Source organism: Eumetopias jubatus, unplaced genomic scaffold (assembly GCF_037043125.1).
Source record: "Eumetopias jubatus isolate StellerSeaLion01/CBP00866 unplaced genomic scaffold, mEumJub1_p1.0 scaffold_4, whole genome shotgun sequence".
NCBI lineage: Eukaryota > Metazoa > Chordata > Mammalia > Carnivora > Otariidae > Eumetopias > Eumetopias jubatus.
This window is the reverse complement of record NW_028274810.1, coordinates 15062254-15075770: the sequence shown is the minus strand read 5'-3', so window position 1 is coordinate 15075770 and position 13517 is coordinate 15062254. Positions and strand designations below refer to the sequence as shown.

At 55.3% G+C, this 13517-nt stretch overlaps 1 protein-coding gene across 1 annotated transcript; it reads right to left on the bottom strand.

The window, feature by feature from the left end:
- Positions 1 to 2198: 2198 nt before the first annotated feature.
- Positions 2199 to 12620, bottom strand: EPS8L3 (EPS8 signaling adaptor L3). The gene is made up of 18 exons (XM_088022835.1): positions 12590 to 12620; positions 12387 to 12451; positions 10867 to 11025; positions 10439 to 10588; positions 10219 to 10274; positions 9685 to 9827; positions 9480 to 9595; positions 9133 to 9253; positions 8981 to 9042; positions 8653 to 8727; positions 8160 to 8308; positions 5161 to 5242; positions 4869 to 4903; positions 4203 to 4389; positions 3864 to 3992; positions 3281 to 3354; positions 2640 to 2772; positions 2199 to 2243 (listed from the first exon to the last, which is right to left on the bottom strand). Exons 1-18 carry the CDS (start codon positions 12618 to 12620, stop codon positions 2199 to 2201), a joined length of 1812 nt encoding a protein of 603 aa, XP_087878961.1.
- Positions 12621 to 13517: the final 897 nt, after the last annotated feature.

Here is a 13517-nt window from a genome sequence, read left to right as displayed (position 1 = left end):
TTTGTGAAGATTGTGTATCCCAGGCAGCTGTCCTCACTTGGGCTCGAACAAAACTCTCTTCGTTTTGTTTTTCTTTCTTTTGCAATTCTAAAAAGTTTGTTCATTTTGCCGTGGACAGAACAACTGAGACTCTTGACCACCAGGAAATTGCTATCGTTGACGGTGGTGGGAAGGCAGCTCCTCGGGTTTCTGGCCTGGCCTCCACAGCATGGCCTCAGGACACTGAGCCCCCAACCACCTAGCCCGGCTGTGGGAAATCACATTTCCCCCGTAGCTTGCTGAAGCGAGGTTGGGACTTTTTAAAAGGACACCTCACTAAGAGGAAGAAGGAAAAAAGTGCAAACACATAGGGACAGATGACTTAAGATGCCTGGATTTCTCTTCCAAGATAACAAAAGGCCAGTCACAAATTAACTTGAGGTAAAAGACGAACATGTTTTGTTTGTTTAAGATTTTTATCTATTTATTTGAGAGAGAGAGAGAGAGAGAGAGCACGAGCGGGGGGCGGGGCAGAGGGAGAGGGAGAAGCAGACTCCCTGCTGAGCGAGGAGCCGGATGTGGGGCTCGATCCCAGGACCCTGGGAGCATGACCTGAGCCAAAGGCAGACACTTAACCGACTGAGCCACCCAGGCACCCCAAAAGATGAATATGTTTTGAACACCTATGATTTGTCAGGCAAGAATCTAAATATTTTATATAGATTGGCTAACTTATTCCAATTCAAGCTTCACAACAATTTTGTGAAATAGGTTTTAGGCCCATTTGATGAAGATAAGCAATGCCTGGAGAGGTGCAGTCACCTTTCTAAGCTTCAGTTTCCATGGGTGGCCTGGGATTCAAACCCAGGTCTGTCTAATAGCATAACCTGTGCCAGGTCCACTGAGCTTTGGGTGCCCTGGCAGCCCCTTACCTCGTCTGAGTCTTTGCTGGGAAATCTGTGCTAAAACACTTGGGTTTTTTTGTTTTTGTTTTTTTCTGGTCCTGAAGTCTTTCCCTGTGTCTAGGACTCCTTCAGCTCTATGAAACCCCAAAGGGTGATGGATTAATATCTCCTCTCCCCATCCCAAGAAATTAACTTTGGCCCTTGACAGCCAGACTCTAAGAGTCTCACCTTTTTTTCTCTTTTGTGAAGGCAAGTTTTGGCTTTCCTATTCAGTGTGACCAGCTAAGAGAGGTGATTTTTGGAGGCCAGGCACAGGCAGTCCAAAAATAGGGTATTCAGGGGCCCAGACAAAAGACTTAGGGGAACATTTTAAGAACCCTCTAGGACCATTGATCACAGGCACATCAAGCTTTCTCTGTAGCCAAAAGCAATAAAAGAATAACCTCTGTTCTGTAGGGAGGAGAGTCCATGACAGTTATGAGACTTAAAAAGGCTATGTATATTAAATATTAGAAGCCACAAACAGTCCAAACTCTTCACTTAACCTTTGAGAAAATAGGCACCCAGAGTGTGAATTGACTTTATAACCGGTCAAACAGCCAATTGGTAGACTTGCAACTTGCAGTCCAGTGTTCCCTATGCGCCACCACTAAAGAAACAAGCTGGGGGTGGGGTGGGGCAGAGGAGCTCAGGGTTGGCTCACCCAACAGGAGGGGACCACAGTTGTTTTAAAAGAGGAAGTTGCCAAGTGGAGCCCGGAGCAGCTGACGTGTTTGTTAATGCTCCTCTGGCTCCTCAGCCAGGGTGATCCGCACCAGCCACTGTCAGACTGAGTACTCTTTCCTCCCGGGAAGAGTTGTACCTCAGCTGTCCTGGGTGCCTTGGGGCGTGCTGGGAGAAGGGTACAGAGAAGGAGAAAGATGGTGGGCAGAGCCTTATCTTGGCGTTTGTTTAGAAAGAGAGTAAGGAGAGCTTCTGCTCAAATTCTCTCAGCTCCGGGCTTGCAGTGGGAGTCCCCACTCACCTTCCAACAGCCTGGCTCAGTGATGGGCGTGGGGCGGCTGCCGTTTTCAGGCCCGGAGTCCCACCTCTTCCTGCCTCCCTGCCTTTGGCCCCCATCAGGCCCAGAGGAAGCTGCGGGGAGGCACAGACCAAGCTCAAAGCTGCTTTTATTGGGGAGGAGAGGGACTGAACGGAGTCCTGACAGATTAAGTGCTCCAGGCTTAGGAAAGAGATACAATAAATAGGTGATAACTGGGGAGGGCTCCCAACACAGCGAGAAGGGGCACCGTTGGTCTCAACCTCTGGGCTTGCTCATCCTCTTTGCTGTGGGAGCTGGGGTGTGGGGTTCGCTGCAAACTGGGGACCCGAGAGCGAATTTTTCAGGGCTCCAAGGAGTATCAGATCTGCCATCTTGCTTGTTGTGGGAGGGTCTTGATCTCAGAAGTGTCTAGGTTGGTGCCTACTGACTCATCTGAGGAAAGAAAAGCATTGAGGTGAGGCGGGTCATGTTGACAATCAGCTTGGAGGCTCACGGCATGCCTGACGTTGCATGCCTGAGCATGTGAAGTCAAGCCTCTGAGGGGGGAATATCCTGTGCCCAGTACCTGTCGCACCCCGTTCTAGCCCAGGCCTGGAATGGAATGGAATGGAATGGAATAGAAGCCTGCAGGCTTGTCCACTTGGCATTCTCCCTCCCACCCTGGGGAGCATCCCGCATTTCCTGTGCGGGTCAGGGGCCCAGGGTGTCCTCACCCCCAGCATCCTTCTGACGGCTTCTAACCGTGCCAGGACCTGTGGGGCCTCCTGTGGACACAGCATCTGTAGCTCCCCGGGTCTCATGTGAAGCACCTGTCTCCCTGTGAAGAAGCCAAGGCTCCTCACCGTGCTGGGAACGAGAACAGCAGGATCTGTCAGCAGGAGAGCGGAAGGACTCGGGCCTGTGTATTCGGGGCGTGGTATATTCTGGAGTATCGGACGGATGGGGGGCTGTTTGGGCTTGGAGGCTGGGGTTACAGGAGAATTTAGGGAATAGGGTATCTGGAGGTGAAGGAGTCAGAGAGACATGTTGGCTTAAACCAAGCTCAGGACTCCTGGGTTTGAACTGAGAAACGCCCTGGGAGAGAATTTTATGGTGGGGAGGGGTGGCTGGCAGCTGAAGTTCTTCCTGAGTTCCCTGGGGGATCCTGTTCTCTTCCCCCAGGCAGAGGCTCCTCATTCAGTGCTCTTGCGCAGGCATGGACGCACCCGTTCCCCTGCTCTCTCTAACTCAGCAGAGGGGGGCACTGTGGGTCTCTTCTGGCCCCCGCGTGTTCTGGGTCTCTGGCTTTCCTTGGCTATTATTGGAGTCCTTCGAAGAGGTTCTCCCGACACGCCCTCTGGGGCTAGGCACTCACCTGGTGGAGAAGTGCTCGGCCTGCAGCCAGGCTGTGACCTCCTCAGGCGTTGAGCTAAGTCGAAGCATTGGAGCCTGGAATCAGGGGAGCTGGGGGTAAGAGGCCATCTCATCTCATCTCTCTCTTTTTTTTTTTTTAAGATTTTATTTATTTTATTTATTTATTTGACAGAGAGACAGCGAGAGAGGGAACACAAGCAGGGGGAGTGGGAGAGGGAGAAGCAGGCTTCCCGCTGAGCAGGGAGCCCGAGGCAGGGCTCCATCCCAGGACCCTGAGCCGAAGGCAGACGCTTAACCCACCGAGCCACGCTGGCGCCCCTCATCTCCTTTCTACCCACAGCCCCCGTCATCCAGGCCCCTGCTCTGGGTTCCTGTCAAATCATTTATCTCACTCCATGGTTCACTTATCTGGTGGGGACAAGGCTTATTCTCTGCTCTGGCCCCATGATAATAAACTTGGCATGTAGTAACCCTGTGGTGGTACGGATGAACTTGAACCAGGGCTATCTCCTCCACTTGTCATTGAATCCTTCCTGCTCCCACCCCTGACTTAGAGCTTCTGGATAGTCGAGGCCAGGTGGTACCCAAGAAGGCGACTGGTTCTGGTTCCTGGAGGCCCCCGACTCTAAGGGCTCTAGGATGTTGCTGGGAATGTAGCCGCTCTGTGCCTTCTCATTCTTCACCAGCCACCACCGCTTGCTCTGGTCCAGGACCTGCCAAGAGTCACTACCTCAGTCACCCAAGCCTCTGTCCATACCCCACACCCCCAGCCAAGGCTTTCTTCCTTCCTGCCCTCCCCCACCATTCTTCTCCCTATCTAGTCCACCCACCCCAGCAGCCCCATACCCAGACCACCAACGCCAGGCTGCCTATGGCTCCCGCCAACCACCACCTCCTTTTCTAGGCTCAAGCCTGTGTCTCACCTCCAGCACCTCTCCCTGGGCCACAGTCAGTTCCTGTGGGTTTCTGGCTTCAAACTCATATAGGACTTGCATTTTCAGGGCTGGCTTGACAGGTCTGGGGCTGGAGGGCACGTGGTCGGGGTCCCCAAGCTGAGGGCCATGTTGTGTCTCCTCTTGAGCAAAGTAGGAGGTGCTCCCTAACCCAGAGCTTCCCCCCCGACCACACACAGAGTCAGGATGGCTGGAGAATGGAGCCTCAGAGACTGAGTCCCTGTCCCAGCCCCAGAGACCCAGATATCTCCTGCCTGGAGTCTGGTGGTGACTGTTCGGCTGCCACAGGGTTTAATGGCAGGTCAACGTAAGGTGGGGGTTGGGGTGGGGGTTCCTGCAGGCAGGAGGGGTCTGAAATGTCACTGATTTCTGAAGACTCTGCTAGCAGTGCACGTTTCTATGTCTGAACTCTCCTCTGAGTGCTTTATACCTGAGCTCTGGGAAATCAGAGGTAGTATGACGAGAAGGACTGGAGTCTGGGAAGGTAAAACACTTTTTCACCCAAGGTAGGGAAGGCATATGACTGGCTAAATGTGAGCCCAGAGGGTCTGAGTTGTAGAATCCACAGATCCACTGGGTCAGTCCCGCCCCGGCCCTCCCCAGAATCATGCAGTCCCGACTAAGCCCAGGGCGTACCGGAGGGAAGGAGAGTTCTGGTGTCCTGAGGGTGCCTGTAGGGAAAAAACAGAGAGAGCAGGAGCAGGGAGTCAGCCAGCATGGTGGTGGGGAGCTGGGGTATCAGACCACAGCCCCACTCACACACACCTGCCTCATATCCCCATCCCTGCCTGGCCACCACGCAGATCTGGGTCCCTCCGTGAACCCACCTACCAAGTAGGTGTCATGTGACCGTGGTTTGGACTGAGAGGGCAGAAAGTAGCCCAGAGACCAGGGCTTTGAGCAGGGCTCTTTGCGAAGCTCCCCTTACCTGGTTGGAAGGTTCTGGAAGCTGCCAACCATCATAGAATGTGGGTTGGTAGGGCGGGGGCTCAATGCCTGTCCAGTCGGCCCTGCAGAGAGAACAAAGCTGAGTCCACTCCGTGCCGGGCTGCTGGATGTGGCGAGGGAGGAGATGACAGGGCCTAGCCTCGGGATCTTCTAGGCAAGGGAGGACATGGCCCGTGAGCACGGATGAAAGGCCCCAGACACCCATACAGGGGCACGCGGTGAAGCATGCACACCTCCCACCGTGAGGGTATCTTTGGCCCGGCCTCACCCCTGCCCGTGAAGTGCAGATACAGTAACTCTGGACTGGGGGTTTGGATCAAAGGGGTGGAACCACAGACTGTCCCCGCCTCGGGGTCTCAGGCAGGGCTTTTCTGACCTGTGTTTCATTTCTTGGCAGTGCTCTCTTTCTTTTTAGCTCACTTGTGGGTGGGACTCACCTTGCATCATAGCAGCTGTTGTGGTTGAGTCTAGGGTGGGGGCTGCTACTTGCTTCCCAGCCTCCCCCCTCCCCCGGCCCTGCTGCACCCCCACTGCAGGAAGGGCAGGGCTTTTCGTGGCATCCAGGCTTGTTCTGCTAGGAATCTTCTCCCGGGGAATCCTCACTCCCCTTGAGGAAGTCCCCTCCCTTCCTCACCAGGCCCCGGAGTACTGCCCCTCTCCCAGTAATGCTTCCCCTGTGTCTGTGTTTCTTACTCTAGGGAGCCCCGTGACAGCACCCTGAGTACTGTGGGTAGGGCATTGGAGGCAGCTAATAAATATCTGCTCAGCAGGAACGAACACATCCTTCTGTCTTCAGAATCTTTTTAATTGGTTCCCTCTCTTTACCCTGAAAACATGCTCAAGTCTTCCCTTGACCCTGTTAATACTCCTTTTAGACAGTCATTCTAGAACCTTCTCTTTTCTGAGAATGTGTCTATATGTCCTGCCTACATTTTCTTACCCCTGGGTCTTTCCTTATTTTTTGCAACCTGATTTTTACCTCTGCTATTACTCTATCGAAACTTGTTCTTGGGGACACCTGGGTGGTTCAGTCGGTTAAGCGTCTACCTTCAGCTCAGGTCATGGTCCCAGGGTCCTGGGATGGAGCCCCTCAGAGTCCCACATCGGGCTTCCTGCTCAGGGAGAGTCTGCTTTCTCCCTCTCCCTCTGCCCTTCCCCCGTGCTTGTGTGCTCTCTTTCTCTCTCTCTCAAATAAATAAAATCTAAAAAAAAAAAAAAAAAAAGAAAGAAATTTGTCCTTCAAAAGTCCTGATAATCTCCCGATTGCCAAATACAATGGCCTTGTAGGGTCTAAATGCTTCTGGATTACCACAGCATTTAGTGCTATTTATAACTTCCAGTCAATTTGCCTAAAAGCAAGTCACCTAAATATAATTTGCCAAAACTCAACTCTTTTGAGGGCTTTTACATCTTTTTGGTTAGTCTCTTTTCTGTATTGTCTCTCCATTCATTCATTCACTGACTTTTGGTTATTTTAAGAAATTGGAAAACATTTTAGGGCACATATGACTTCATTTTATATTTGAAATAATAAACAGGGACAGAAAAGAGAATAGAAATTACCAGGGACTGGGGAGAGGGAGGAATGGGTACAGAGTTCTGTTTAATTAATTGTTTAATGGGTATAGAGTTTCTGTTTGGCACGATGAAAAAGATCTGGAAACAGTGGGGACGATTGCACAACACTGTGAACGTACCTAACGCTGTCGAATCATACACTTTAAAATGGTAGATCAGATCTTATGTATGTTCTACCACAGTGAAATCAATAGATTACATTGAATCGTAATTCATGTCTTTAGATGAATCGGGCAAAAATTCTTTTAACGAGGCTGCACAGGGAAGGGCTGCCTATTAGGCAGGAGACTCACTAGCACAACTGGGCTGATTTCCTGGTCGACTCTCTCTCTTTCTAAAACCCTCTTTTCTCCGGGTCTTCACGCCCCTGCTTTTTTGTTTCTCCTTTCAATTCTCTGGGATATCTCTTGGCCTCCTTGACCCTTTCCCCCTTTTGCCACCAGCCCTTGGAAGTGTCCCTTCCTTCCTATCCCACGGGCTGGTGCAGGCCTCGCTGGCTTAAGTGAGTTCTTGGGGCTCCCTCTGGAGTCCTTGCCTCTAGGTGGCTCCAGATGTCACCTTTTTTTTTTTTCTTTAAAGATTTTATTTATTTGTTTGACACAGAAAGAGAGAGAGAGAGAGAGCAGCAGGCAGAGGAAGAAGGAGAAGCAGGCTCCCTGAGAAGCAGGGAGCCTGATGCGAGGCTCGATCCCAGGACCCTGAGATCATGACCTGAGCCGAAGGCAGATGCTTAACCGACTGAGCCACCGAGGCGCCCCCCAGGTGTCGCTTTTGTGCTGACTGTTCTCAAACCCACAGGACAGCTAGGACCTCTCTCCTGAGTTCCGGTGCGGGGGGTGCTCTATCTGGGGAATGTTTCACTGACGCCCCAGCTCCAGCTCGGCACACCCCCAGCTGGTCCCACCTCCCGCTCGCTCCCCGCGGCCTCCCCAGCCAGGCCTGATTGTGCTGTGGCCCATCTCACGGCCACACGGAATACCTCTTTCTCGCTCCACCCCTTGGCCCATTGGTTGCCAAGTCTTAGTGATGTTGCATTGGCATCGCTTCCGTCAGCAATCCTTAAGTTCTGGCTGGATTGAGACAAAGTTTTCACTTTGTCCTTGACCAAAATGAGAAAATATTTTAACAGCAGGTTGCCAACTCTGCTTTCTTGGGAAGAATTGTCCTTTTCTCCTTCAGTGGTGGCGGTGATGGTGAGCGGCCATTTTGGTGTGGTTTTTTTTTTTTTTTTATTGTTTGTATGTAGTCTAATAAAAAGCTGGCAACTCCACGTAGAGTCCCCCTGGATTTGTTCTGAGTTATTTCTGGTTTGTGACAACCGAGAGCCTGCCGTCTCCAACGTCCTGCCAGGTGCCCCCATGCCCCTTGGCCCAGTTCAGTCCCGGCCTTGCCCTCACTCACCCGCTGGTGGTCCAGGCCACACCCAGCTTCTTCCAGAAGTCACTCTCAGCCGGGTTGAGGCAGGACTGTAGCAGGTCGATGGCTTTGGGGGTGAGGAGGGGTGAGATCACTTGGGCTACTAGGCCAGGCTCAGGGCACTGGGCCAGGATCTAGGGGAGGGATGGGAGGTGTCAGGAAGCTGAGGCTCTCCCAGGGCCAAACAGGAGTGGGAAGGGGCCCGCGATTCCTGGCTTCCCATATTGCCTCAGGCCTGCTGCTCCTTCCTGCCTCCCTTGGATCCCTGGTGTCCTCGGACCGACCCCAGCCCATCTCGCCTGTTGAGGGGTTCTGTACACAGCAGGGCTGGTGTTTTGAAGTCAACGAGGAGGTTGTGTTGTGGTGAGCAAGGTGCAGACCCCACAGCCTCCCTCTGCCGCCTGACTTCCACCCCGGCCTCTGCTCTGTCTTAACTTCAGCCTGTCCCTCTTCATCACCCTGTTTTCCCCAAACTCACGGAGTCTAGAAGTTGGAAGAGGATGTGCACGAACTCAGAGGCGTTCCTCTCCTGCAGCCAGATGGCCAGCTTCCCCTGGGGACACAGGGCACTACGTGCTACTACCCTTCATCCCTCCCCACCTTCACCAGGACCCCAGGACACTACAATTGTTTGGGGCCTCGGGTGGGAGCCTGGTACTCTCCAAAAGTCCCAAGAGGAGGAGGGCAGGTTCCAGGGGGAGAAGCTAGAGAAGGCAAGGACTTGGGGGTGTCCATGACACCAGAGAGGAGGCAGTTACTGGGGTGGGATGAGGGGAGGGCTGTGGAACTTGTGAGGGGTCACATACTAGGAGGTTGAAGCTGTACTTGATCTTCTGGAAGCAATCAATATACTGGGCCTGTGTCATCACTACAGGGGAGGGCGAAGGTGGTGGGCTGTAGATCATCCCAAGACCACATCCCCACCTCTCTCCCCTCCCCTGCAGCCCTCAGCACTCACCCCACTGGTCCTTGCCCTTTTTCTTCCCCAGTCTCTTCTTCTTATGACTGTTCATTGCCTGGGCCTCCTTCAGCTTTCCTGCAAACAGCTCGATGTCCCTAAGGACATGGCTTAGTATCTCCTGGACCCCAAACAACCCGTGCCCTTGAGTCGGCAGTTGGGCCCACCCTGGAAGCCGCCCCCACCCCAGACCCTTCCCCTGACCCTTCCCCACCTCCAACTAGAGCCTCAGGCCCAGCCCAGAGTCTGATCAAGCCTCCCTGTCCCTCCTCAGTCCCGGGCCTGCCTTGGCCATCCTGGGACCAGGCCCAGAGAGCCTCAGCGGGCTCAAGACAATCTACGGTTACCTCATCCTTCTCTGGGTTCTCGGGGGATGGGGGCTGCCTTGGAGGAGGCAGAGTGAAGGTGCTTTGTTCGCGGACACTGGAGTTGTGTGGCAGCCGCCGTGGGGATGGTGGTGTGCCTACAATGGAAGGGGACAGTGGCCCAGAGCCTTTTTTTGATTTTTGATCCAAAGCTTCCTTTCCACCTGCCCTCATGCCCCACACTTACTGTGCTGTGGGGTCGCCCAGGAGGGCTGTTCTGGAGGGGGCCTCTGCTCTCGTGAGGGTACCTGCTCCTTGGGGAATGACCTTTCCAGAGGAGGCCCCTTCCATCTGTATTGGCTGGGGTGACGGGCTCCAGATGGGGGTCTGCTGAGCACATGATGGGGATACAGCTTTGACAGGCTTCTTGGGATGGAGGCTCTGCCCCAGGATCAAGGGGTATCACCACCCCCCTCCAGGAGATCCACCTGCCCTGCTCCCTGGTCTCCAGCCGGACTCCACCCTGCCTCACTCATGCCCCCTAGGCCCTCTCGGTCCCATGTCAGTCTCCGGGGACAGTCTCCAGTGTTCCCTGGGCCCAGTCTCATCTCTTCCCTCATGCCCATCTACATCCCAGCCCCAGTCTGGTCCTTCCCCAGTTCCAGGCCCAGGCTGGTTGGGCCACAGGCTCCTGGGATCCCCCAGGAGTGGGGCCAGGGCCTGGCCCACCCAGGCCCAGGCTCTGAGGTCCTGCAGGTGGGCTGGGGCCCAAACTGCCTACCTTTGCTCTTGCTCCTCTTCCAGGGCCTTCTGCAGGCAGGCCTTGAGTTGCTCTGCCTGGAGGAAGCAGCAATCAGGCAGGCTCTCTGTGTGTGTGTGTGTGTGTGTGTGTGTGTGTGTGTGTGTGTGTGTCGGTGCCGGGGGGGGGGGTGCCGGGGGGAGAGTGATGGTCGTTGGACCCTATGCCCACTCCCTCCCCAACCCTGCCCCTGGTCCCTCACCCCCACTTCCTGGCACTGGAAGAGCAGAATGCTGGTGACTGGCAGGCCCGACTCCTGCACCATGACGGACAGGACGGAGCTGTAGGAGCAGGTGTTCAGCGCCGTGTCCACGGCCTGGATGCTGTCCAGGCGGTAAGAGTCCAGCTCCTCCTGGGCCAGATGGAGAGTTCGGCCGTGAGCACCACGGTGGCTGCTGGGAACTCTGAACCTGGGCCGCCCCAGCTCGCCTCGTGGCCTGGGGCAGGGGTGTCGTCTTCCCTGACCCCGGTGCCTCTGTCCCCCAGCCCTCCCTAGGCCTGGGTACGTACTGTATATGGGGACAGCTAGCCTATGTTTGGGGCACGGGATGGGTGGAGTCCATGCCTGGTGCTGGCTTATCCACAACCCATGTTAGCTGTGACCCACTGCAGAGTCCAGAGGGGGCTGACCTTTGTCTCGATGTCCAGCAGCTGGAGCCAGCCATCTCTGACCTGCAGGAGCAAGTCTTGGCTCCACACCCGGCCCTGAGCATCCATCTCCTGCAGCTTCCTCAGGGCATCCTTGGGTTCCTGGACTTTCTGAGTCCCCAGCTTACACGTCATCAGGTGCTGAGGGGAAAGGAGGATTGGAGAGGGGGCACATAGGTGGTGGTGGGCAGGGGCGGGGGAAAGGCAGCAGAGGAGAAGGACGTGTTCCTGGCCTCCTTGTCGGGGAGGTCCCAGGCCATCCCCATAGAGCAGCCTTCTGTGGCCAAGGGGAGGCCAGGAGCAGTTGGGCTAGGGTAGGGCCCCCGAGTCAGGGTCTGATGAGCCGCATGCGAGGGTTTAGGACTCTGGAAAAACGATGTCATGGCCCTTAACAGTCCCGGCCAGCAGAGGGGGCTGTTTGGAGGTAGATGTGGGCTCTAATAACCCAACAAATAAAGTCAGAACTCCTCTGGGTGGGATATAGGACCTTCAGATTCTGTCCCTGGCTTTCTTTGCCCTCTTTGGGAACCCACCATCCCAGCCTGGTCCTTCTCCTCACTGACTGAACAGTCCTGCCTCCCTGCCTTGGCTCATGCCTCTCACCATACCCAGAATGCTTTTCCCACTTCTGCTAGTCTATCCCTTCCCAGTCTCCCAGGGAGATCAAGAGCTCCCTCCCTGGGTCTTGCCCGATGAGGGCCATAGTCATCTCAGTCTCACTCAGAGCCTTGCCCACTGCTAGTCTGACCATCCTGGAAGGTTTTTGCTGTTACTCTTCCTCAAGGAGACCCCTCCCTTCTCCCATCCAAATGCCACCTTCACAAGCCACAGCCCCGCCCCTTGCCCTCCCCTCCAGGCCCTTGTTGGGGGGGCGGCCGTTGCTTCCTGCTCCTGACACCCCTGTCCTGCTCTCTGTCCAGGCCTCAGCGCCTCTCTGGGAGTTCACGCTGCCAACATATTCCGGGGCCCCTGACCTCATGTGCATCCGGGACACATCTCCTCTTGCTCTCACCCACCAGGCCTGAATGGAGCCAGTTCCCAACCCCCGCCACTGTCATGAGGCCCAGGACTCCTGGCCCCAACTCACCTGGCAGGCTTGGGCATCCCTGCTGCCCTGTGAGCCTCCAGACCACTGTCCCTGTGTCCTTCCCCTGCTTCTTCTCCCTGGGAGCCTAAATCTGCTGCTGCCCCAGATGCTTCAGCCTGATCAGGTGTCTGCTCTTCCCCACAACACCCTTCCAGCCTGCGCTCGCCCTGTGGTGCCAACAGCCCTGCAGGCAACTAGATCTCACAGCGCCAGTGCCGTTTGCCCAGGCAGGGCTGGAACCTTCTTTCCAGCCCCCAGTGGCACATGCCTGCCCTGGGGACTCCAGCCCAGACCTCTCCCCGCTGAGACAGGGCTCTGCTTGCAGGTCCTTGCAGGGACCACCATCCTCATGCGGGCTGTCTTCCTGCCGCCATGCCAGATCCTGGGCAAAGAGCAGTTCCCCAGAGTTACTCACCTCCACCCTGTGCTGCAGACAGGTGGCCTCGGAGGAGACCTTCTTCAAGTACTCCTTCCGGTGCACTGCAGGGGTGCAAAGCAAGGGGATGGAGATGGAGGAACAGATTGGCGGGGAGACAGACAGTTACGGGAGGCGGGGTGGTCAGCGAGGGCAGGGGTTTCGGGGAGGGGAGGGGAGAGGGGACCAGAGGGGGAGCTCACGGTAAATGGCTCTGCTGCTGGGCCGGGACATGCTGGCACGGTTAGATGACTCCTCGAACTGACACTGAACCAGAGAGACAGCCATCAGGGCTGGGGAGAAAAATACCAGGGCAGGACCAGGTAGGAGACGGTGCTCTTGTAGCTCATCCCTCACTCAGGCCTGAGTTTGGGCCAGGCTCTGACCTGGGGCCTCCAGAACCAGACCCAAAACTTCTGGCTCCAGGGGCCTTTCCGGAACCATCCTGCAGCCTTGCCTTCCTCTGAGGAGCCCCATTTTGGCTGGGCCGGGGAGGCCTCAAGGCAGGCTCCTGGCCTCCCATTATTTGGTCAGTAAAGCTCATTCCCATGGGCTCGGGAAAGCTGTGTGGACAGGCACCCGGGAATCCTGTCCTGGGCCTGGATGTAAAAGATGCCAGGTCCATGGGCTGCACCTAGCCTCTGGAGGAAAGGTGTCAGGTACAGCAGCCTTCCTTGCCAAAGCAAGCCTCTTGAGCAAGTCTGTTTCAGTTCCGCAAATCGGGAGGAGGTTATGTTGCCTCTTAAGCTGCGGACCCACTTAGGGAGGGGTGTGTGTGTGTGTGTGTGTGTGTGTGTGTGTGTGTGTGTGTGTGTGTGTGTGTGTGTGTGTGTGTGTGTGTGTATCTGTTTGCATGCACGTGTGCAGGCATGTTAATCATGGAGCTCTGTAGGATTTGTCAATGATCTGCACTTCCCTGAATGTCTTAGACAGTCAAGACTCCTGTCTCTTCACCTTTCCATACTCTGAACCCTCTGCCCAGAGCCCCTCCATACCCAGCCCTTGAAATCCAGCTCAAGGATCACCTCCTCCGTGAAGCCCCCCTTGACCACCATTCTCCCCTGCCCAGAGTGCCCTCCTGATGCCACGGCCAATCTTGTATGTTTCTCTCTCACAAAGACAGCCGCTCTG

Coding starts and splice junctions, on each gene's coding strand:
- EPS8L3 (XM_088022835.1), bottom strand. CDS start 12,620: ATGTCCCGGCCCAGCAGCAGAGCCATTTACC. Junction 9,596..9,684: donor CTGGGCGACCCCACAGCACA/GTAAGTGTGGGG, acceptor CTTCCATTGTAG/GCACACCACCATCCCCACGG. Junction 9,043..9,132: donor AAAGGGCAAGGACCAGTGGG/GTGAGTGCTGAG, acceptor CCTCCCCTGTAG/TGATGACACAGGCCCAGTAT.